The 25,407-nt window shown below is 35.2% G+C and overlaps 1 protein-coding gene across 2 annotated transcripts in view; it reads right to left on the bottom strand.

The window, feature by feature from the left end:
- Positions 1 to 25,407, bottom strand: part of LOC148944115 (uncharacterized) — a 285,083-nt gene that overhangs the window by 248,273 nt on the left and 11,403 nt on the right. For both annotated transcript variants that reach the window (XM_089100272.1, XM_089100273.1), the window contains exon 2: positions 3,542 to 3,589. In XM_089100272.1, coding sequence (XP_088956398.1) covers positions 3,542 to 3,589 — 48 coding nt within the window. The remainder of the gene's footprint in view (positions 1 to 3,541; positions 3,590 to 25,407) is intronic.

The following is a 25,407-nucleotide window of genomic DNA, read 5'->3' as shown; positions in this document are numbered from 1 at the left end:
CAGGGAAAGAAATTGGTGCTAGGCATCATTAGAAAGGATATTGGAAGTTCTACTCACCTGTTTAAGTCAGAAACAAACACTATACCATTGCCACTAGTAAAGAGCTATAAGGCTTCATTGTATTATTATTTTTTATTTTATAGTTCAATTAATTGTTGGGAAAACTTCAGAGGGGGCTCATTTGATTACAGAATGAAATTTAATGCTCTTTTTAAGAGTCAAAAGTGATCAAAGCACAATCATACCACCCCTCAAGCCTTTTTTCTCTAAATATATCTAATCAAAATTTTTAGATAGCCATTTTGTCCAGAATAGTCCAAAGGCCAAAAACTATCCCTTCAAGGTTGACATAACCCCTCAAAACCTGAGCAAGGAATGTAAGTTATGGAACTTGCCCACTGTTAACATATAAGTTTTTATGGAAAGGATGGTTGCATAAGCTTTGGAGGAGGCTTATTTGATATGAAGTCAAAAGTTGTAATTACTTTTTTAAGAATCAGAAGTGATCAAAGGGCAAACAGCCCCCACCATGTCCTTTTCCCCCCAAATGCATCAGGTCAAAACATTCAGATAGTCATTTGTACAAAATAGGGTGAATTTGTAGAATACATTATAATTTAGCTAGGGTGAAAGTGAATATGTCACTTGATGGCCTTTTTTATGCTATTTCATAATCTTATAATTGCTTCTGGGACAAACTCTATTTTGGGCTCATAAAAGGTCATAAAAGGTCAGCCTGTAGTCATCAAAGGTTTAAAAGTATGCTTTGAAAAAAAACAGTAGCTAGTGAATAAAAATTGCCATTTGTAGATGATTCAGAATGGTAATTATTATTTCCCTTAGACTTATTAGAAAAATGCTATTTAGAAAACAAACTGGCATAAATTTTTAAATAGAGCTAGAAACCTCTCAACCTCTCAAATATATATATATATATATATATATATTTGTATATATATTATATATACAATATATAATATATATTATATATAATATATAATATATAATATATATATATATATATATATATATATATATATATATATATATATATATACAATATATATACAATATATATATACAATATATATATACAATATATATATATATATACAATACAATATATAAGTGATGTCATTTTTGAACAGTTTCAGGCTCTTTAAAAAAAATCTAAAAAAATTTTTTTAATAATTTTTTTTTTTTTTTTTTTTAATAATGTTTTCTTAATAACCTTTACTATTAGGACTAAGAAATATAATAATTACCATTCCTGAATCAGCTGCAAATGGTAATTTGTCTCACTTGACATTTTTTAAAATGTTTTTAAGCTTTAGGCAACAATTGACTATTTTACCTTTTGGGGCCCTATTATAGGCTCAAAATGGAACTTGATTTAGAAACAATTATTGAACTATGAAAGAGCATAAGAAAAGGCATCAAGTGATGTACTTAATTTTATACTAGCTAAATTTTGCTGTGGACTGAAAACTTACCCAACATAATCTAAAAGTCAAATAGCAAAACCCTATCTCCAGTGTTGACAACCAAATTATGCAATAGGCCTAGGTCACATATGAAGATAAACTTTAGACTGTGAATATAACTGGCTTGATATGGGAGCTATATTGTATGACTAGACTGATGTAATATATAATGTTAGCAGACCTATTTGAGACCATTGGAGGGATGTTCATTTGAAAGTAAATTAATTAGCCTAGGTCTAGTATCTTTGGAAAAAGCATAAACAAAGAGTCAAGTTGTGTGTTAACCTTGTCCCAATGTAAATTACAGATTCTTGTATGTATTTAACGTAAATTGAAGCAATACACTTCTAGGAGTGAGATATGCAAGCATTTATGATTGTTTTAAGGTAGTTTTCAGGACTTATGGTAGCTTAAACGTTTTCTAATAAGGAACAAAGTGTTACTTAAGGGGCTTAAGGTAAAATTTTCGATGAAATCGACTAGATGAGTATAAAAAGACGCATTCAGTGGAATTTTCACCTTCTATCTAGCTGAATAATTGAACAAACTAAAGTTGAAGATGACAATTCTTTTCCAAACATGATATTCTTATTCAAAATTTCTGCTGATTATTCGCCATCTATTTCATAGAATTGAAAAACAGGTTAGTAAATTAGATGTTTTTAAATCTTTTATTATAGTAAATATCTTTGATCCTATTTTGAATTTGTATTTCAATTCATTTTTTTCGTTTTGCTGATTTGTACTGAATAAATATATTTGCAATATTTATCATTTCTAGATCGTTCTTCATCTGCCTATATTTTGTAGGTAGCGCTGAAAGCCTTGATTTTTTACTTGACCTTAAAAATAGACTACTAAAATACTATTTCCAGAAATATCGTAGTCAGTGGTGTCAATTCACGGAAATGTAGGGGGAGAGGGTCGAAAATGTACTTTCAAAATTCAAGAGGAATATTTTGCGTTATTATTCAATTTTCAATTGAAATACCAAAAGAAGGGTATTTTTCAAAAAAAGGTGTGTTCCAGAAATCAATTATTATTTATGATTAATTATTTATTATTAGTCATGTGCCAAAATAACCGATAGCACAAAATTATAAGTAATTTGAATTACTGGAATTTTCAGAACGGACAACAATGTTAGCCACTTTTATGCATTAGGGGTCTAAATTTGTTGTTATCTACTATTTTAGGCTGAAGTTAATGACACAAAATGATCAGTAATGATGGAACACTCCATTATTATTAACTATAGATAGTATAGATAGTTATTGATAGTCAGTATTAACTATAGATAGTTAAAGCTCTATATCTACGCATAATTCATTTTCACGATTCTAAGAATGAAAGGAAGATACAAATACATCAAAAGGGTTTATTTCAAGACAAATAGCCTACGTTTAATAGAAGCTTATTAAAATTTGAAGTCTATTAAGAGAACACTGTTAATAGCATATTGAAATATAGCTTGAAACAAAAGGGAAAAAGTTTTAAAATCAGTACCTTGCGATTTCATTTTTCCGTTTCTGTAATACAAGTGTAAAGCACAATTCAAGTAAAAATACTAGCAATTAATAAACCTCGACTTTTTTTTATCGACATATGAGACAATGGCGAGGCTCAGGGATTTTTTTGTTTTCAAAACCTATTGGAAACTGACAATATTGGAAACCTGCTTTGCTTTGGGCTAATGGGAGATCATTCTTGGCTGAGAAATTCTTTTTTTTGTGTCAGGCTAAAAAAAATATAAAAATTGTTCAGTTAGCCCTTGAAACAACATCGAACCTTATGGTAAACATGCTAATATTTACAAGTCCATTCTTCATAAAAGCCAAACAGAGTTGAAGTTTACGTCAAACAATAGACCCGAATGTATTAAGAAAATTTACATCTTCCCTTAAATCGCTGTATATTGATTTTTTTTTACTTATTATTTAAATAGAACTGATTTTCGTTATCTTGTATTGCGCGTGTAGTAATTACAAAGACATCTTCATTTAAAACAATTTCGGTGTGTTTTATAAAAAAAAAAAAACAGTCAGGTTTACAGTTACCTTTGCAATAGCTTGAACACTTCTGGGTATTTTTTGCGTGCCAGGGACCTGAAAAAGAAGATATCAATGTCGCATTGTTCATAAACGATGGATCTAAAGAGACGGATTGAGGAAAACAAATAAGATTCACTAACATGGTAAGCATAAACAGACCTACCTTAGTCACAATCCTTTTTTTACAGTAAACTTTTACCAATAAGATTTGCCAAAATAATAGGTACCAGTCCTGAATCCGATTTTAAAATACCTTATTTTTTCATTCTCTGGGAAAAAATGATTTTTTGAGGGGTGGGGGGGGGGGAATAAGCCTAACATCTTATTAAATATTAACAAAATAGGTGTATCTCACAGGAATTAGCTTGAAATCAGTAGCGTCAATTCACGAGAATCAATGGGGAGGGGCAAAATGTATTTTCAATATCTAGATGGGTTAAATTAGTCGTTTTTTTCAATATTTTTCTTAGTAATGCCAAAAAGACATGTTTCAGTGAAAATATACCATAAAAAGTATTAATCGGAAGGAGGGGGGTCACAGACCCACTGCTTCTTAAATTGACGTCACTGCGTCGGATTATTTGTATTTTACTTAAATTCAATGGTTGATTAAAGAGATCCTCAAATAAATTCACGAAATGGTCGCCACCGAAAGTTACTTTTTGGTCAGAAATGTTTCTTGCACTTAGACTGGCAAAATATGTAGGAGATAATATTCTTTCATTTCAAATCATTGTAGGTTTTTTACTTTAATTAATTGGAAAGTCAAGCAATTTAAAAACCATTAAACATTCTGTTTATATGCGAAAATAGATGCTTAAATGTGCATAGGGAGGGGGCATCGTTAATAATTTTGTCTATATTTATCCTCACTGGTATGGCGTGGTTTCGGGGGGCAAGGAGGGGCAGTTGCCCTCCCCAAATACTTTGGAGAAAAAAATATCATATAGCCCATTCTCTTTGACTCTCCGGATGGAGACCCTTCTTGACCCCTACCCCCCCCCCCCTCTCCCCCAATAAAAATGCTGGAGTTACGCCCTACTCACTGATATTTAGCCTCATTAAAATGGATAAAAATTCAGTATGATTTTATCATCAAAATAAACCTACGAATTTACTTATTTCCTACAATTGCCTTCGACGTTAGAGACATCACTAAATGGGGTCGAGGCCTTAGATGCGGATAGCGTGGTAAATGAGTTTTCGAAAAATTGTGGTTATGAAGTTAGGGATAAATTACAGATTGCTATGAATATATTTTTGAAAAGGGGACGTACCTTGTGGTCTTAGGAAAACTTTAGTTTAACTTAATTTCTGGCTTTAGTGTAATTTCTGTACAAACCAAATTACTTAGTCTGATGATAGTAGTTTGACTAAGAGATGATGTCGATAAGGTTTTAAGAGAAGAACAGTGGGGTTCTAGGAAGGGGAGAAGATGCGTCGACCAAATTTTCAGAATAATAATTGAGAAATTTCTGAATCATAAGTCCCTAGTTTTATAGATTACGAACAGGCATTTGATTCAGCTGATAAAAATAGCGTTATTGATGGACGTATCCTAGTATGGTATACCAGATAAATCATCGGTATCACAATAGCGCTGCCTAATTAAAGAGCGAAATGGGCAAAATGTATTTTTTTATTATTATTGTTTCACCAAGACATTCCATATGAAAAGAGTTGTCGTAGAAACTTCAGAAGGAGCTCATTCAATTGGAAATTGAAAGTTCTGGTGCCATTTTTATGATTCAAAAGCTCTCATGCACCTATTTTTCAAAAAGACATACTCTCAAAATTCAGATAGTCATCTTGTTCAGCATATTCCAAAGGTCCTATAACTGTGTCTTTGGGGATGACACCCCCCCCCCCCCAGAGCCCGTGGGGCAAGGGCTGTAAGTTAAACAATTCGCCCATAGTTTACATATAATATTTTTTGTTAGGAAAGGGGGCTTGTTTAATCTTTTGTGTCCAAAAAGTCCACGGGCTTTCAGATGAAGCTTTCAGGGAACGTTGAACTAAATCAAAACGCACTATGTTCATTCTGTTGTCAAAATTACGTAGGCTATCTTAAGAATTACTTAGTGCGTTAAATTGGAACTTTCAGGGAATGATGAGGGGGATGATCAATTGACCAAAAGACAATATGTGCACGCTACTACTACTACCGCTACTACTAATACTACTAATACTGCACTACAACTATTATTTCTACTGCGCCTACTTCTAAGACTGAGGATATTAAGGTGGAATTCTCAGGAAATGTTGACGGGGAAGTTGAACTAAATCACAACACACTATGTGCATACCGGCTGTCAAAAAAGCACATCAGCCATATCTTAGGAAATGAATAGCGTATTAAGTAGAAACCTTCAGGGAATGATGAGCGGAATGTTTAACTGACCGAAACTGACCTAAATCAAAACACACTATGTTCATGCGGTTGTCAAAAGGACGTAGGCTATCTTAAGAACGACTTGGAGTAGTAAGTTGGAAATTTCAGGGGCTGATCAATTGACCAAAAGTCAAAATGTGCACGCTACTACTACTATTACTCCTATTGCTACTACTACTGCAACAACTACTACTTCTACTGCTCCTATTGCTACTACTATTGCACTACAACTATTATTTATATTGCGACTACTACTAATACCGAGGACATTTAATTGAAAATTTCAGGAAATATCGAGGGGGAATTCGAACTAAATCAAAAGACACTATGTGCAAACCGGTTGTCAAAAGAGCACATCAGCATCAGCGTATTAAGTTGAAACGTCCTCGAGAATCATAAGGGGGATGTCTAACTGACCAAAAGGCAATATGTGCACGCTAATACTGTTACTAATGCTACTGCTACTACTGTTGCTACTGCTGCAAATACAACTACTGCTGTCACTACTCCTACTAAAACTGTTATGACTACTACTACTACTACTACTAATGCTAGGGGTATGGAGGTGAAACTGACAGAGCTCTAAATACAAAGTGTTGACTGGAATGTATTGAAGGTGCTTTATATTGTAGTAGTGAATTTGTTCTTGACTGGTTTTTCGTTCAAGAATGCGCGGAAGGGGGACATTGGTATTACTAACTTTCGATGTCTCGACAAAGGATGCATAAAGAAATATACAATGTCAGATGAGAAGCCGGGTGCATAATCTGCATAGATAGCCTTTCTCCAGGGACTCTGGGGGGTTATGTCAGCTCCCTGATGCATAGTCATTTGACCTTTGGACTATTATGAATAAAATGGCTATTTTAAAATTCTGATCGGATGTCTTTGACGGGAAAGGGGCGTGAACGTGGGGTTTGTTGCCCTAGGATTACTTTTGACTCATAAGGACACTACAAATTTCTAGTTTCATTTGAATGAGTACCCCTCTGAAGTTTTTGTGACCATCCCTTCGAGATGAAGTGGCTCTGTAAAAAAAGAAAAGAAAGTAAGCCCTGTGACCCTTTGCTATAGGCAACGCTCACAACGCTAGAGCTTTGTGCCTCGTCTAAAATTTCGTGTGCATATAAGGCTAGGGTCCAGAGGTAGACTGAAAAAAGTCTAGATTTGAAAAGAGGTAGACTGGAAAAGAATGTAGAAAAAAGTCTCATTCGCACATCTACCAGCTGGGGGTTGCCGTATCTTAACCGAACTTGATTGGAAGCAAAAGTTAGTGTTCTAGTTGTTTTTGAGGATAAAAACCCTGTGTCTTTGAAGATTAAGAGGTGAGGATCACAAAGTTTTTCACTAGGGTACCTAGCTGGAAAGATTGTCGGATTTCGCTTGATCTTGGTGAAACGTAAGAGTAATTGTCTTAGTTGCAGCTTTTGGAGTTACAGATCTGATCCGAACTCTCTGGGTAGGTCTCTAAATTCTTGCTGTCAGAACATCTGATAAAAGGGCTTCTCAATCAAACTTGCATCGAATTTGAACTTTTAGGGAAGCAAAAGCTAGTGTCTCTTAAGTGGCTAGGGTGTCCCTCAAGTGTCTCTTGCGTGGCTTAAGTGTCCTTTGTGGCTCAAGAGCCAAAGGCAGCTTTATTGGGGATACATTTTTGTCATCAGGACAACTAGTAGAATGGGTTACCATATTCTATCTAACTTTACTCCAAAATACAAATACTTCCCGTTTCTATGCCTTTTCAGGGGGCTTTCCCAATCTAACCTTTGTCGGGGAAGGGCTTCCTTAAATTGACTTAATTCCGAAATCTGTCCGAACAGTTTGTTAGATCTCAATAAAGCTTGGTTGGAAGTTAGACTAAGCGTCCTAGTTTCATTTTTGTGAGTTTTACTTGATTTGACGTTTATTGGAAAGGCGGTATATATATATATATATATATATATATATATATATATATATATATATATATATATATATATATATATATATATATATATATATATATATATATATATATATATATCAACCCAATAGTAACTGAAACTCTAAAAAAAGGAATCCTTATAACAATCATTACATCAAAATATTTGCTTTTTACGCTAACTTCAAATATATGAAATTCCTTAAGTTTAATGTTACCCATCAAAAGTTGCGAACTTGAGAAAATTTGCCTGATTTTGGAAAAGGGTGGAAAACACCCCCAAAAGTCAAGTGATATTGATCAAAATCACACCAAAAAATATTTTTGAAAAAATATTTGTTAGGTCAAGGTTCATAGTTTTTTTTTCTTTATTATTATTATTATTATTATTAAATGAATTGATGAGAGATTGATTTTTTTTGTTTTTTAGTGTTTTTTGTTTTTTTATTATTATTATTATTAAGTTTTTTTTCTTTTTTTTTTGTTTATAGTTAATCATTAATTAGTAAATGAGTTGTATGTACCCGCCCAGTCGCAAGTGCTTTTTGGTATCTTTCTTGGGGCGGGTATTGGCATATTTGTTAAATGTATTTTGATGTTAAATAAAATGAACTGAACTGAACTGAACTGAACATCAAATTTAGCATATTAGAGAACGCTACTGTAGAGGTTTCAATTTCCTATCTAAAAGATATGAAATTTCATGTATTTTTTGCCAGAAGAAAGATCACGGATGCGTGCTTTTTTTTTCAGAGATGATTGTAGCGAACCAAAAGTCCTAAAAGATCAGGAGAGGGCTTATTCAAATGGAGAGTAAAAGTTCTAGTGCGCTTTTAAAGTTACTAAGAAGACTGGAGGGCAACTAGTCCCCGCCCACACCCCTCTTTTTCCCAAAGGCTTCTGATCGAAATTTTGAGATAGCCATTTGGTTCAGTATAGCTGGAAGGTGCAATGGCTATGTCTCTGGGGATAGCATAACCCCCATGGAACCTGGGGAAAGGGTTTTAAGCTTTGCAATTTTCCCGCTGCTTACATATGGTTTGTTGATAGAAAATACACGGAAATTTCTCGGGGGTTCTACGGAGGGATTTTTCAAAGAGAGAATTTTGCTCGAGGAAGATAGTTTTCAGGGTGAAATTTCTAGGAGAACCTTACTCAGGGGGAAGGGGATTTCCTGATATGTTTTGACAAAATGTCACAAATCAAACAAAGTAAACAATTTTTTTGGCTGAAAGTGAGAAGCAACATCAAAACTGAAAGCTAACAGAAATCATTTCGTATGTGAGTGGGCTACCCCTCCCTCGAGGACTGGGAAATATGAATGATAAGTATTTTTAAAGAACTTTAAGGCTTTAGCGTTAAGAACGAGGGATGAGGAAGGGGTGCCCCCCTCATATACGGAATAATTTCTGTTAGTTATAAGTTTTAATATCGCTCTTTATTTTCAATTGAAAAAAAGCTATTTGTTTTTATTAAATCTCAAACTCTAGGCGATAGGCTACTTTTTTATACCAGTCTCAGCATTCTTTTTATAAAACACAACTAAAATGAATATTCTAAATTTGTTTTTAATTCGACAATTACTCGATATGTAATGTTTGGGATTTATAGCTTAAAACCCAATTTCTCAGTTCAATGCTAGTGTATTTGATGCATTCTGTAGATTACTCTCCAATTAGAACTTCAGTCTACAGCAAATGATAAAGTCTACATCATTAAAATAATATTTTCACATATGTTTAACCACCGATGGGTGACATCAGTGCGTAATAAACTATCTGATAAAGCCGAAGTTTCTTAAATTTTTTCGAGCCATGAACAAACCTCTCGAGAATGTAGAGAATTTGCAAAATGAAATCATATCTATCATTTATTATGTCTTTTAGAGGCTGTGCTCTAACGCTGCCTAAGTAAAGAGCCTTATGGCTTCAACGTATTATTTTTTATGATTTTTTTTTCACCATACCACTTCTTATGGAAGGAGTTGATATAGAGATTTGGAATTGGGCTCATTCGATCTGGAAACGAAGTCTTAGTGTCTTTTTGGAAAGTCAAAAGTGATTTGAGCGTAACCAGCCTCCCTCACGTGCCCATATTTGCTACTCAACCCTCTAACTTTAACGCCCCAAGACATCTGGTCAAAATTTTGAAATAGCTATTTGTTCAAAATGTTTAAAGATTCATGAATATGCCTCAGAGTATTGTACAACCCCCACAGCCACGAAGACAAGAGTTGTTAATGGTGCTATTTACAAAATGTTTAAATAAAGGTTTTGTGATTGAAAAAAGGGACGACTTTGATGTTGGGTGTATGATTGCCTTGAAACTTTCAAGAATCGTTTTCTGGGTCAAAATGATCAAATATTTTGTTGTGAGAGGAGGTTTAAGGGGCCCAGAACTGGGCAAACAAACTTTTACTGCTAATTAGTTCTAAACTTACGATTATAAGTCTTTGGGCCAAGAGGAAGCTCGTGTGCAAAGAAAACTTCAGGGCACGGCCCCTAACCTAGAAAATTGGACTCAAGAAAGACCAAAAACCTTTGTCTCGATAGCATTGAAACTCATGTCTTTAATTCCTTGGGCTAAGGGGATTTAAACACAGAAGAAAAATTAAACAAGAAATATACCCCCCCCCCTAAACAAGGTCAAAACCGGACAAAACACCTTTCCCCTCGCTACCTCGTATGAATGAGGTGGTCATAGAAACTTGGTAGGGGGCTCGTTCAATCAAAAATTAAAATTTGGAGATATATAGAAATACATTATGTGTGTCCGGGTAATTGAAATAGCATATGTGCAATATGTTGGGAATACCCAGGGAATATAGTTTAAAGTTTCGGGTAGCGCAATAGAAGAAAAGGGGAGAGGGACTTTAATTTTTGCGTTGGAGGGCAGCTAAAAATGTTTTGCTTATTCACCTTAATGCATTTTAGTGTATTCTCCTTGGAGGGTTAACGTCGAAGCAGCGAGGTACACCAAAAGATAGTATGTTGATCCAGGTTACAAAATGTTGTTTCTTCAATATCTTTGGAACGGTTTTGGGTATCAAGTTAAACTTCCAGGGAGTTTTTGTTATACGCACAAGTATTTGTCCAATAAGAGAGTCATAGTTACTCCCGCGCCGTTTACCCGTGCCGTTTACCCAAACACTTGAAAAAGTATAGGTCTCTATGTTCGCCTGCGAGTCCAGGGGACTTGTCGGTCATGTGTCAATCCTAAAACACGGTAGTCCTCCTGAGACTCTAATCGGGCAAGCCTATTAGGCTTAGGTCACTTGTTCGCCTGTGAGTCCAAGCAAATTCAGTCCCTTGTGTACCCTAAAATCTCGATCATCCCTTAGTTTTATGACTATCTACCTTATTTCGGCCTAGGATGGATGGATGATAGACTGTCTATCAATAAGTGAAAATGACATCATTTTTATACAATCCTCAAAAAGGCCAGCTTTGCCTCTCACTCAGACTGTCTGTCTTGGCTTTTTTCTCCAATTAGCCATGGCTTGACAAAAATAAAATCAAGACTAATAGATAATCTGAATTAAAATCAAGTTGCAGTCAAGCTATGGTTAGTTGAAGAAAAAAGGCAAGACAGATAGTCTAAGTGAGAGGAAAAATACCCGACCCTCCTCTAACCCCTATGATATCAAATCAAATTTTGAGATATCTGTTTTATCCAAAAACTTTGATATGGCTAATAGGTTTGCCTTCGAGATTGATGTCAGCCCACAGATCTGATGTTACACTTTATCTTACCCTGTTATGATAACGCAACCCCCAGAATCACGAAGAAAGAATTAAAATTAAATAACAATTAAAAAAAAAAGTAGTATAAGACATTCTACACCAAATATTCTGCCTATATTTTGGAATTATTCCAAAAATTCCTTCTTTCCTTCATTATTTTTATTTGTCATACTTTCTCTGTGGCTGCTCAATTTTGTATATGTTGAGAATTTTTTACGGGTGGAAGTTATCTAAGAGGGGGATTTTTCAGGATTTTTTTCTGGGTGGGGGGGGAAGAAGCCTAGCATTATTTTACTGATGGAATCAAGAAACTGTCACGTATCCTTAGTAATTTTACTCCAACTCCGATTTGAAAATGGTGCGTCCTTGCTTGCCTGTAAAGCAGAACTTTCGGCTCTAAAGAAGTAACATCACTTGAAGAAAAAAAAAAAAAAATTTTGGCGGAACTTTTTCAGATCGCTGTCTATGACTTCGACTATAATACTCCGCTTTAGCTCAAACACTGTAACAACACTGTAACAACAGTTAAACACTCTAACATCTCAAACACTGTGGGCTCTGGCTCAAAGACAGCAAAACCTTCCTTTTTGGCCCTAGGCAAGAACTATACGCAGCGTTCCAAAATTTGATGTCACAGTGATCAATTTAGCCTAAGGTACACTCTTTCCATAGAAACGACAGAGGTCAAACCCTTATTACTTCCTTGGAATAAACTGAATTTGGCAAAAAAAAACAGCCACCAAAAAAGATCAAAGTATTGACCTTTCAAAACAACACAATATTGCCACCCCTTACAAAAGTTGTCGCCACAAATGTAGCTCAGAAACGTTACTGCCCTCAAAATCACATAAAAGCTCGAGTTTTATTTTTGCTTCACTGATACCCAAATAAATATATTACTTAGATTGAATTGGTCTTTTTAACCTAATTGCTTTATCTAGACTACTGTACTACTGTTTGTTTTTTAAAATAATTAAACTAAAAAAAGCAAGTTTTTTCAAATGAAAGTAAGGAGTAACATTAAAAATCAAAACGAACAGAAATTATTACGCATATGAGGGGGTTTCCCACTCAAATACGTTTCCCCCTGAGTACCTCGCTCTTTACGCTAAAGTTTGACTTTTTTTCTAATTATTTAAGAATGACTCCTGATACACAAGGACCGTTTAATCAGGATAATAAGCTTTTTAAAATTTTAAAGCAACACTTTAGCGTAAAGAGCAAGGTACTGAGGAGGGGCAACACCTCGTATACGTAATAATTTCTGTTCGTTTTAAGTTTTAATGTTGCTCCTTGCTTTCAGTTAAAATAACTTGTTTGTTTTTTTATTTAATTTCTGATAGTTTTTTTTTAATTAATGCTGGGAAATCCAGCTCCCCTTCCATGGAAAATCTCTTCCCCCACGAAAATTCCTCCATGGAAAGATCTTCCCACGTAAGCACCCCCACCCGAAAGTCCCCCCTCCGAAAATGTCGTTTTGCCTCTCATTTCCCAACAGCCAATACTATACGTAAGCAATGGGCAAAGTTCATAACCTGCAGCCCTTCCCCGGGGGCCGTGGGGGTTCAAGTCATCCTCAAAGACATAGTTATTAGATCTTTCGACCATTATGAAGAAAATGGCTATCTCGAAATTTTGACCACCCTCTAATATTTTTGGGCACTTAGAAAGAACACTAGAACTTTTGCTTTTCGATCAAATGAGCCCTTTTCCGATCTTTTTGGATCGCAGGTTCGGCACGATAACCCCTGGGGGAAAAACAAATAAAGACGCATCCATGATCTTGCTTTTGGCAAAAAATTCAAAATTCAACATTTTTGTATAAAAATTAATTAAAAAAACTTTCCGAAAAATAAGTTTTTCAAAGAAAAGTAAAGGCCAAATCAAGCTTGCAAATCAAGCTTGAAACGAACAAAAATTATCATAAACAAGAGTTTGGGTATGACCTCCTTCTCTCACTTTAAAAGTCTAAATCTTACCGTGTCTTTGGCCCTTTACTGAAAACCAATTTTATTACAAATATTTTCCTTTGTACTTAATATTGAAAATAAACATTAATATTATAGAAAAATTTTTAAAATATGAGCTTTCAGCAATTAATATCATTATACATCAAATATTCAGTTTAATTATATTAGCTCTTTTTAAAGTTGTTAAAGACGAATATACTTTCCCTACAGACAAGTGTCTGGATACTGCCTCCTTTACTAACTGTAAATAAAAACCAAAAGCCTACTGCGTCATTGGTGCTTAACTGAAAACGGATTACATTACAAATATTTTCTTTTCCAGTTCTTACAGTATTGAAAATAAAAATACAATTACAGTGAAATAAATTCTTAAACTGAGTGATCTTTCAAAAAATAATATCATTATTCATCAAATATTCAATTTCATTTTTATTATACTATCCAAGACTGTTCTAGAAACAAATAGTTTTCAGTAAAGCATCTATGACGCTGTAAGCTTCAGACTTTTACAGTGAGAGAAGGAGGGCGTACTCAAACTTTTGTTTGTGGTGATTTTTGTTCGTTTCAAGCTTTATTTGCATATTCAATTTAAGTTTCACTCGTTTTAAGATTTATTTATTAATTTACATTAATATCTATTGTATTTTTGTTTGCATTGATTGTTTGTTTAATTTCTGTTCGTTTTAAGTTTCATTTGTACTTCAATAGGAAAATATTTTTTTCATTTTAAGCTTAATCTACATATTAAATCTAAGCATTACTCGCTTTAAGATCTATTTATTCATTTATATTATTACTTGTTGTATGTTTTTGCTATGATTGCTTATTTAATTTCTGTTCGTTTTGGGTTTCATTTATTCTTTAATAGTAATTTCTGGTCGTTTTGAGTTTGAATTTTAAAAGGTATTTGTACCTGCTGAGCATAAGTTTAAAATGGCCTTTACTTTTCTTTGAAAAACTTATTTTTAGGAAGTTTTTTTTAAATTAATTTTTTTTCGTTTTTGATTGCAAAAAATGCTATAAAAATAAAAATTGATAATTGATTGCAAAATAAAAACTTTGAGTGCAAAGTTTTTATAAATTCCTTATTTCAAAATCAAACTTAAAAAAAAAAAATCAAATATTCATCAAAGTATCAAAATGGATATCAAAGTAACAATATCAACTTGAAAGATTCAGTGCGTGACAGACACAGAAGGTTTATTATGTGATGTCATAAATGTTTTTAACAAAATTACTATCTCAAAATCTTTATCAGTTGGGTTTGGGGAAAAAGGGGGTGGGGGACTAGATTAAGATTCGGTCTCTTTTGACTCTTTAAAAGTGAACTAGAACTTTCTATTTTCAATCAAATGAGCCCTCTCTGAAGTTCATACGAGTATCCCTTCTATAAGAACCATATATATCCCCAGAGTATAACTTACAACGCCTATCCCTGGGCCCTGGGGGGCCCAGCTGAAATTTCTACTCAAACTTTTTAGGTCAGAAGCAATGCTATAGCGTTACCTAAGTAAAGAGCCATAAGGGTTCAATGAATTAATACTTATTTATTTTTCCAGGGGCACTTTCTGTGGAAGAGGTGGTCGCATAAACTTTGGAACGGGGTTCATTGAATTACAAATTAGAATTTATAGTGCCCTTACACCAAGGGCGGATCCAGGATTTTTTAGGGGGGGGTTGATCTGATAAACTTGTGTTAGGAGCAAGTTTCATTTACGCAATCTCGCATATAACGCAAACAGAATTAGTTCAAAGGGAGGGGTGGGGGAAAAGAGCGTGGGGGGGATATTTGCCCTTTGATCTATTTTGAATCGTAAGAGCTGGACTAGAACTTCCAATTTTCAATCAAATGAGCCCTCTCTGAAGTTCATACGAGTATCCCTTCTATAAGAACCATATATATCCCCAGAGTATAACTTACAACGCCTATCCCTGGGCCCTGGGGGGTTTTGTCGACACTGGAGTTTAAACATCTGATGGTTGAACTGTTTTTAACAAAATGCTCACCTGAAATTTTTATCGATTGGTTTATCCATCCGATACGCCCAAAGGCGTTGAGGACGGGAGGGGCTAGTTGCCCTCTGATCTTTTTCACTCTGAGAAATATGAACTACAACTTTTAATTTCCATTCAAATGAACCATCTCTGAAGTTTATACGAGCATACCTTCCATAAGAACCATATATGCCCCCAGAGCAATACTTACAACGCCTTCCCCGGCCCTGGGGGGGGTTGTTTTGACAGAGGAGTTTTTCTTATCTGATCTTTGAACTATTTTTAACGAAATGGCCATACGTAAAGGTGTTTTTGTTATATGATCTTTCAACTATTTTTAACAAAATGGCTACCTCAAATTTTTATCAGATGTATTTGGGGGAAAAGGACTTTGGGGGCCAGCTGCCCTCTGATCACTTTTGACTCTTAAAAAGGACACTAGTACTCTTGATTTCCAAACGAATGAGCCCTCTTTGAAGCTTATACAACAACCCCGTTCTATATGAAGTGCCTCTGGGAAAAAATAGATGGAGTGTGGAGGGAGGCTAGCTGCCCTCCAATTACTTTTGACTCTTAAAAAGTGAATTACAACTTTCAATTTCCAATCAAATGAGCCCTTTAGGAATTTTACACGAGCATCCCTTCCATAACAGCCATATATGCCCCCAGGGCATAAATTACAACGCCTACCCCCGGGCCCTGGGGGGCTGTGTCGACACCGAATTTTTTTGTTATCAGAACTTTGAACTATTTTTAACAAATTTTCTATCTCAAAATTTTTATCTGATGCATTAAGGGCGTGGAGGAGGGGGGGGGCTAATTGCCCTCCGATCTCTTTTGACTCTTAAAAAGTGAACAAGAACTTTCAATTCAATTTCAAATCAAATGAGCCCTCTTCAAAGTTTATAGGAGTATCCCTTCCATCAAACTGTAAATGCCCCTTAAGCATTGCTCTTAAGTCCGGTCCCAAGGCTTTGGCGGGTTGTGTCTACATCGCAATTGTTCTGACCGAATCTTTGAACTATTATTAATGAAATGGATGTTATAAAATTTTTATGAAATAGGCTTGGGGAAAATAGGGTATGTGGGGGGGGGCTAGTTGCCATCGGATATCTTTTTAATCTTAAAAACTTAACCATAAATTACAATTTCAAATCAACTGTCCCCCCTTAGATTTTTATACGTGTTTCTCTTTCATGACAACCGTATGCGCATCGCGGACAACACGTACAACGCCTATCACATAGTCCTTGCGCAGCGTTTTTCTTATCTCATTTTTGAAAAGTTTTCAAAACAATGATTGTCTCAAAATTTGTAAGGGATTGATTTAGGGGAAAAAGCGTGGGGAAAATTAGTTTGACGTGAAATATTATATTAGTGAAATATTTTTACTTGCATATAAAAGTTGCTATTCCAAGTTATATTTAGATTGTATTAAAATTCTTGCTGCCTTATAGCCTAGATTAGCTTAAGTTCATTCATTTTTGGTTTTGTATCATTATATATATATATATATATATATATATATATATATATATATATATATATATATATATATATATATATATATATATATATATATATATATATATATATATATATATATATATATATATATATATATATATATATATATATATATATATATATATATATATATATATATATATATATCTGTTTTTCTACGGTGGAAGATCGGTTTCAAATGTTTTTCTAAAATTTTTGCTTGGTGATACAAATTACTATGCCAGGCTCTTTTATTTTCTGGATTAATATTCTGACTTCTTTAAAAATTTGCTTGAGTTCCCTATTTTTGGGGTTTTCATGATAATACACATCGATTTTCCTGGAACGGAAGATAGATCACTGATGCATAGGTTTCAAATGTTTTTCTAAAAATTTTTGCTTGCTGATAAAAATTGCTGTGTCAGAATTTATTTAGTCTGTATTAAAATTCTGGCTGCTTTACAAATTGGCTTAAGTTTCCTAAATTTTGGGTTTTCATGATAATATACAACCATTTTTCTGGAGCGGAAGATAGATCACTAATACAAAGGTTAAAAATGTTTTTCTAAAAAATTTTGCTTGCTGATAAAAATTGCTGTGTCGGGGTATATTTAGCCTGCATTAAAATTCTGGCTGCTTTAGATATTAGCTTCAGCTTCCTTATTATTGGATTTCATACACTCCCATTTCTTTTAATGCGAATTATAGGTCAGCTATTTCGAGGTTTCGATTGCCTTTGCGAAAATTCTTGCTTGCTCATAAAAATTGCCCTGTCAAACTTTATTTAATCGGAATTGGAGTTCTGACTGGTTACAAACTAGGTTAAGTTTCTTCATCTTTGGATTTCCACGATTATCTGGAAGGGAAGATAGGTTGGTTTTTACGAAGGTTTTATATGTTTTTACCAAAAAGTTTGTTTGATGACAAAAATTGCTTTGTCAAGCCTTATTTAATTTATATTAAAATCTTGGATGCTGTAAAAATTTGCTTCAATTTCCTGGATTTTATCTTTTCATGAATATTACTCCAAACAAGCGTTCTTCAAAAAGGTAGCCCCCCAAAGAAATAATCTACATGGGAATAAATTTGAAACTTTCTGTCTTATGCAGAGCTAAATTCATCCTGATCCGCCTCCTGTAGGTTGCTTAATTCACCATCACTACCCAAGCTTTTTCTTTCTCATTCCTTCCTGAGGGGGATGTCTCTGAGCCATTTACGATGGTAAATTGATTGCTTTTGATGCTGTCAAAAATTAAGCAATTATAGCAAAAACATACAACAAGTAATAATATAAATGAATAAATACATCTTACAACTTTTATGAACTACAACTTTTAATTTCCATTCAAATAAACCCTCTCTGAAGTTTATACGAGCATACTTTCCATAAGAACCATATATGCCCCCAGAGCAATACTTACAACGCCTTCCCCGGCCCTGGGGGGGGGGTTGACACAGGAGTTTTTTTTATCTGATCTTTGAACTATTTTTAACGAAATGACCATACCTAAAGGTGTTTTTGTTATATAATCTCTCAACTATTTTTAACAAAATGGCTACCTCAAATTTTTTATCAGATGTATTTGGGGAAAAAGGGCTTGGGGGCCAGTTGTCCCCTGATCACTTTTGACTCTTAAAAAGGGCACTGGTACTCTCAATTTCCAATCGAATGAGCCCCCTTTGAAGTTTATACGACGACCCATTCAATATGAACTGCCTCTGGTAAAAAAAATAAATGGAGTATGGGGGGAGGCTAGCTGCCCTCAAATCCCTTTTGACTCTTAAAAATTGAATTATAGCTGTCAATTTCCAATCAAATGAGCCCTCTAGGAATTTTATACGTGTATCCCTTCCATAACAACCATATATGCCCCCACGGCATAATTTACAACGCCTACCCCCGGGCCCTTGGGGGCTGTGTCGACACCGGAATTTTTTTGATTATCAGAACTTTGAACTATTTTTAACAAAATTTTTATCTCAAAATTTTTATCTGATGCATTAAGGGCGTGGAGGAGGGGGAGGGCTGGTTGCCCTCCGATCTCTTTTGACTCTTAAAAAGTGAACAACAACGTTCGATTTCAAATCAAATGAGCATTCCCCGATTTTTATACGAGTACCTTTTCCATAATAAATATATATGCCCCTAGAGCAGTGGTTTTAACGCGCGCCTTTGAGCCCTGGCGGGTTTTGTCAACACAGGATTTTTTCTTTATACGAGCATCCCTTCCATAACAACCATAAATACCCCCAGGACAACGCGTACAACGCTTATCCCCCGGGCCCTGGGGGGTGTTTTTGTTATCTAATTTTTGGACAATTTTCAAAATACTGGCTGTCTCAAAATTTGTAGGGGACGGGTTTGGGGAAAAAGAGCGTGTGGGGGGGTTAGTTTAATTCTCTTGACTCTGAAAAAGTGAACTAGAACTTTCAATTTCCAATCAAATGAGGAACTATACATCTCATAAGAACCATACCCTGTGCCCTGGGGGGTTCTATTGGCACCGGATTTTTTCTTATTCGACCTTTGAACTTTTATTAACAAGATGTCTATCTCCAAATTTGCATCAGATGGGTTGGGGGATATCTGCCGTCGGATCTCTTTTGACTATTAAAAAGTGAACTCGAACTTTCAATATCCAATCAAATGAGCCCTCTCTGAAGTTTATACGAGCATCCCTTTCATATGAATAATATATTCCCCAGGGCATAACTTATAACGCCTGCCTTCGGGCCCTGGGGGGTTGTGACGACACCTGAGTTTTTGTAATCTGACTTTTCAGAAATTTTTAACTTAATACCTATCTCAAAATGTTTATTGGATGCATTTGGGGAAAAATGGGCGTGGGGGGGGGCTACTTGCCCTCCAATCTCTTTTGACTCGAAAAAACTTGACCAGAACTTTCAATTTCCAATCAAATGAGCCATCTCTGAATTTTTTACGAGCATCCCTTCAATAAGAACCATATATTCCCCAAAGGCATAACTTACAACACCTGCCCTCAGGCCCTGGGGGTTGTGTTTACCCCTGAGTTTTTGTTATATGATCTTTGAACTATTTAAAAAAAGCTATCTCATAGTTCTTAGCGGATGCGTTTGAGGAAAAAATGCATGGAGGGGGGGGAGGCTAGGTGCCCTGCAATCTCTTTTGAAACTTAAAAGGTGAACAAGAAATTTCAATTTCCAATCAAATGAGCCCTCTTTGGAGTTAATACGAGCATACCTTCCATGACACCTATATATGCCCCCAGGTCGTAACTTGTAATGCCCGCCCCCGGCCCCTGAGGGACTGTGTAGCTACTAGACTTTTTACTCTGTGGTTTTTGAGATACTTCAAATAGAATTGTTATATTAAAATTTTCATTTATTACATTTGGAACAAAAGGGTTCAGGGGGGGGAAGCTGGTTACTCTCCATTGTATTGCCAAAATTAAAAAGTGAACTAGAACTTTAATTTTTCTATCAAATGAACTCTCTCTGAAGTTTATACAAGCATTCCTTCCATAAGAACCATATATGGCCCCAGGGCATGACTTATAGCCCTTGCCCTGAAGACTGTGGGGGGAGTGTCCTGCTAAAACATATAATTTCCAGAACTTTTAACTACGTTGAACAAAACGACTATACCAAAATTTTGATCGGATGTGTTTGGGGAAATGGTGAGCGTAGAAGGGGTATCAGTTGCCTTAGAATCACTTTCGACTATTGAAAAGGGAACTAGCCATTTAAATTTGCAATCGAATGAGCCCTTTCTGAAGTTTCTACGACAACGTTGTCTATACAAAACCTTATTTGCCCCCAGGGCATAGCTTACAACCCTTGCCCTGAGGGCTGTGGGGGAGTTGTCATCCTCAAAGACCTAATTTCCAGAACTTAAAACTACGTTTAATAAAATGGCTCTCTCAAAATTTTGATTGGATGTGTTTGGGGAAATGATGGGCGTGAGAGGGGGGTTAGTTGCCCTCAAATCAATTTCGACCATTAAAAAGGGCACTAGCCCGTTGAATTTCCAATCGAATGAGCCTTTTTTGAAGTTTCTACGACACCGCCTTCTATAAAAACCTTATATGCCCCCAGGGTATAACTTCATTTTAATTCGTGTTCCTTTTAAGTTTTATTTCTTCAATGATAGTACTTTAACGTTCATTTTAACGTTCACATGTTCATTTAACGTTCCGCCTCTTAAAATAATCTCTGCTTTTTTTGTGTTCGTCTTTCGTGTTTAATTCGTGTTCGTTTTAAGTTTTATTTCTTTAATCATAGCGCTTTAACGTTCATTTTAACGTTCACCTGTTTATTTAACGTTCCACCTCTTAAACTAATCTCTGTTTTTTGTTTTGTGTTTGTCTTTCGTGTTTAATTCATGTTCTTTTTAAGTTTTATTTCTTCAATCATATTGCTTTAAAGTTCATTTTAACGTTCACCTGTTAATTTCTACTATAACGTTCACCTCTTAAATTAATCTCTGCTCTTTTTTGTGTTCGTCTTTCGTGTTTAATTCGTGTTCGTTTTAAATTTTATTTCTTCAATCGTAGTACCTCATTTAAGATTCCTCATTTAACGAATTAAATTTAACGAATTAACGAATTAACGTAGCTCATTTAAGATTCCTCCTCTTAAGCTAATTTCTGCTTCTGTTAAGTTCAAATTTGGTCTTCACTTTTCATGAAATGTTTAAAAAAAAGGGTAATTTCCGTTTGTTTCTTAATTAAACTGGTTTTTGTATATATTGATAGTAGTAACGATGGCTGATAAACATCATTGATAGTTTGTTAATTAAATAAAAAAAAACAAGTTTTTTAAACTGAAAGTAAGGAGCGACATTAAAACTTAAAACGAACAGAAATTATTCCGTATATGAAAAGGGCTGTCCCCTCCTCAACGCCTCGCTCTTTACGCTAAAGTTTTTTATTGTTTTAAGAATAAAGTTGTGAGACAGAGTCAAACTTTAGCGTAAAGAGCGAGGCGTTGAGGAGGGGACAGCCCCTTTCATATACGGAATAATTTCTGTTCGTTTTAAGTTTTAATGTCGCTCCTTACTTTCAGTTTAAAAAACTTGTTTTTTTTATTTAATTTCTGATCGTTTTTTAGTTAATGCAGCTTTTATTTTGGCTAACCGTCATTGAATAAGTAAACAAAATTTGCATACAAATTTTACTTTTCTTTTGCTAAATGGATGTCTTTACAAACTAACTTACGTAACTAACTTCTATATTCGTATATTTTTCTTCTGGCAAAAAGTACAAAGTTGCAGATTTTTGCAGATATGAGCTTGAAACCTATATAATAGAGTTTTCTGATACGCTGAATCTGACGGTGTGATTTTCATTAAAATTCTTTCACTTGTAGGGGATGTTTCCTCCCTCTTTAAAAAATCAGGTAAATTTTCTCAGGCTCGTAGCCTTTGATGAGTAATACTAAACTTAATAAAATTATATATTTAGAATCAGCATTATAAACCCATTCTTTTGATACATTTATTGACATCAAAATTCTGTTTTTAAAAGTTTCGATTACTATTGAGCCGTATCGCTTGTTTTTTTATTGTTTTTTTATTACGTATATGTTATTACGTATATGAGGGGGTTCTCCCCGTAGTCAATAACACGCTCTTTACGCTAAAAGTAAAAAAAAAAAAAATTCACAAACCCCTGAATCACAAAGGCCGTTTAATTAGAATAGATAGCTCTTTTGAAAGCACTAAAAAAAACTGTAGCGTAAAGAGCGAGGTATTTACTTGGGGAGAACCCCCTCACATACTTTATAATTTCTGTTCGTTTTAAGTTCTAATGTTGCTTCTTACTTTCAGTTGAAAAAACTTGTTTTTTTATTTAATTTCTGATCGTTTTTTAAATAATGCTTGGAAATCTGGCGCCCCCTTCCTAGAACGGTCGCTTACCCCCCACAACCATCCTCCGCGGACAGATTATCCAGATTAACCCCCACCGCTAGCCCCCCCCCCTCCAGAAAAAAATCCTTCCTGAAAATGTATGTATACTTCTCAATAACCAATAAATAATGCTGGCAAGTCCGGCGCCCCCTTCATAGCAATTTCCCTTTCCCCAGGAAAACTTCCTTCATGGACAGATCCTCCAACATAACCCCCGACCCACCCTTCCCTCCCGCTACCAGAAAAAAACTCTCCAGAAAAATTCTGTATACTTCCCAATAACCAATACTATATGTTAACATTGAGTAAAGTTCATAACTTTTAGCCCTCCCCCTGGGGACTTCGGGGGATTAAGTCATCCTAAAAGACATTTTTATCTTATTTTCAACCATGCTGAACAAAATGTCTATCTCAAAATTTTTATCGAGTGACTCTCAGAAAAAAATAAGCGAGAGAGGGGGCCTAGTTGCCCTCCATTTTTTTGGTCACTTTAAAAGGCAACTTCAACTTTTGAATTCTGTTCCAATGAGCCCTTCCACGATATTCTAGGACCACTGGGTTGATAAGATCATCCCTGGGAAAAAGAAGAAAAAAAAAACAAATAAACACGCATCTGAGACGTTTCTTCTTGCAAAAAATGAAAAATTCCAAATTTTTGCATATGGGAGGTTGAAACTTCTACGGTAGGGTTCTCTGATACGCTGAATGTGATGGTATGATTTTCATTAAGGTTCTATAATTTTTAGGGGGTCTTTCCCCCTTTTTTTGAAAATCAGGCAAATTTTCTCAGGCGCTTAACTTTTGATGGGTAGCACTAAACTTGATGAAAGTTATATATTTGAAATCAGCATTGAAATCTTAATCTATTGATGTATCTATTAGTATCAAAAACCCGTTTTCTAGAGTTTCGGTTACCATTGAGCCGGGTCGCTCCTTACTTACAGTTCGTTACCACGAACTGTTTGATCACTGTTAATTACTTAGCTTACTTACTTAGGTCCTCCTACGCCTGGGGGCGCATAAGGCAGCAACAGTGATTCGCCACGACGACCTGTCCTGAGCCTTCAACCATAGCTCCTCCAACGAGGACCTCGCCAGCTTCGCCTCCTTCATTAGCGACCTGCCAAGAGTCATTTTCAGTCTCCCTGATTTGCGGAGACCGGGGGGTGTCCAACACCATGCATCGTGCGGCAGCCTTCCTTCCCCCATTCGCACCATAGGCCCCCAATAAATCCATCACCGCTTTCTAATAAGATCAAGGATGGGGGTATGATTTGTCATACGATAGATTTCATCATTTCGTATTCTTTCTGTCCAATGTATATTTAGGATAGACCTTAGGCAATTATTGTCGAATGCCTGGAGTCGTCGTTCTAGTTGAGCAGTGATGCTCCAAGTTTCGCAGCCATACATAAGGACAGAGACCACATTGTTATTATAAATTTTAAGCTTTAACTTCTGGGAATATTTATTATTTCTCCAAACATTTCAAAGGTAGCTGAAAGCAGACCCAGCCAATGCTATTCGGCACAGTATTTCTCTTTCGGAATTGGCATCTTGCGTAAGAATGCTGCCGAGATACTTGAACTCTCTCACTTCCTCAATTTCCTCGTTGTAAACCAAAAGTCCTTCGGCTAAGTCAAATATGAGTGCATTCGACATTGATTTGGTCTTGTTAGCATTTATGGAGAGTCAGACAGCATTTGCCATGCGACCGAGTTCATTAATGTTGCGTTGCATATCTTCAGGGTCGTGGGTAATAAGCGCAACATCGTCAGCAAAATCACCATCATTGAGTTCTCTCAGTGGATTTAATTGTATACCGCCACTAAAACTGCATCCACGGAGAACAAAATCTATCACTATGGCACTGTTAATCACTGTTAATTGCTACAACATAGTAGTAGCAGTCAGGGTAAGAATACTTATCTTCATCTTCTGTATTGCAACATTATCCTCGGGTTTGTAATCGGCAATCTCAGAAATTCTTATATACAAACTTTGGCGAAAATCAAAGACTTTTTTTTAATGTATATTTAATGTGTTGATGTTGGACGTCTGTAGTACAATAATTCCCTTAGATTTGTAATCATTAATATTATAAATCCTTGAGTACCAATTATGGTGAGAATCAAAACTGCTGATGAAATATATAGGCTAGTTAATTTGTCTTGATTTTGGATTTTTATTTTGCAGTGTCTCAGATTTGCAGTTAGCTGGCTCATAAATCCTTGTTACTCAGTGTGTATCAATTAAGGAAAATCATGCTCATATTAAGATTATTAAACTGTTCCTTAACTGATTCCAAGGATCATTCCTTATTAATTTTTGATTTAGTTTAAATAGGTAATACACACCTGTAATGAAGTTACGGGCGAGTGGAGTGGGAGGGGGTTCGGGCACCCTGAAACAGTTACTTGATGAGTTTGGACTTAGGACGTTAGTATTTACCATT

The sequence above is a fragment of the Artemia sp. Qi Xiang Cuo genome, chromosome 14, assembly GCF_049724085.1.
Source record: "Artemia sp. Qi Xiang Cuo chromosome 14, ASM4972408v1, whole genome shotgun sequence".
Classification (NCBI taxonomy): Eukaryota; Metazoa; Arthropoda; class Branchiopoda; order Anostraca; family Artemiidae; genus Artemia; species Artemia sp. Qi Xiang Cuo.
The sequence above is the reverse complement of the archived record's forward strand: the minus strand, read 5'-3'. Positions and strand labels throughout refer to the sequence as shown.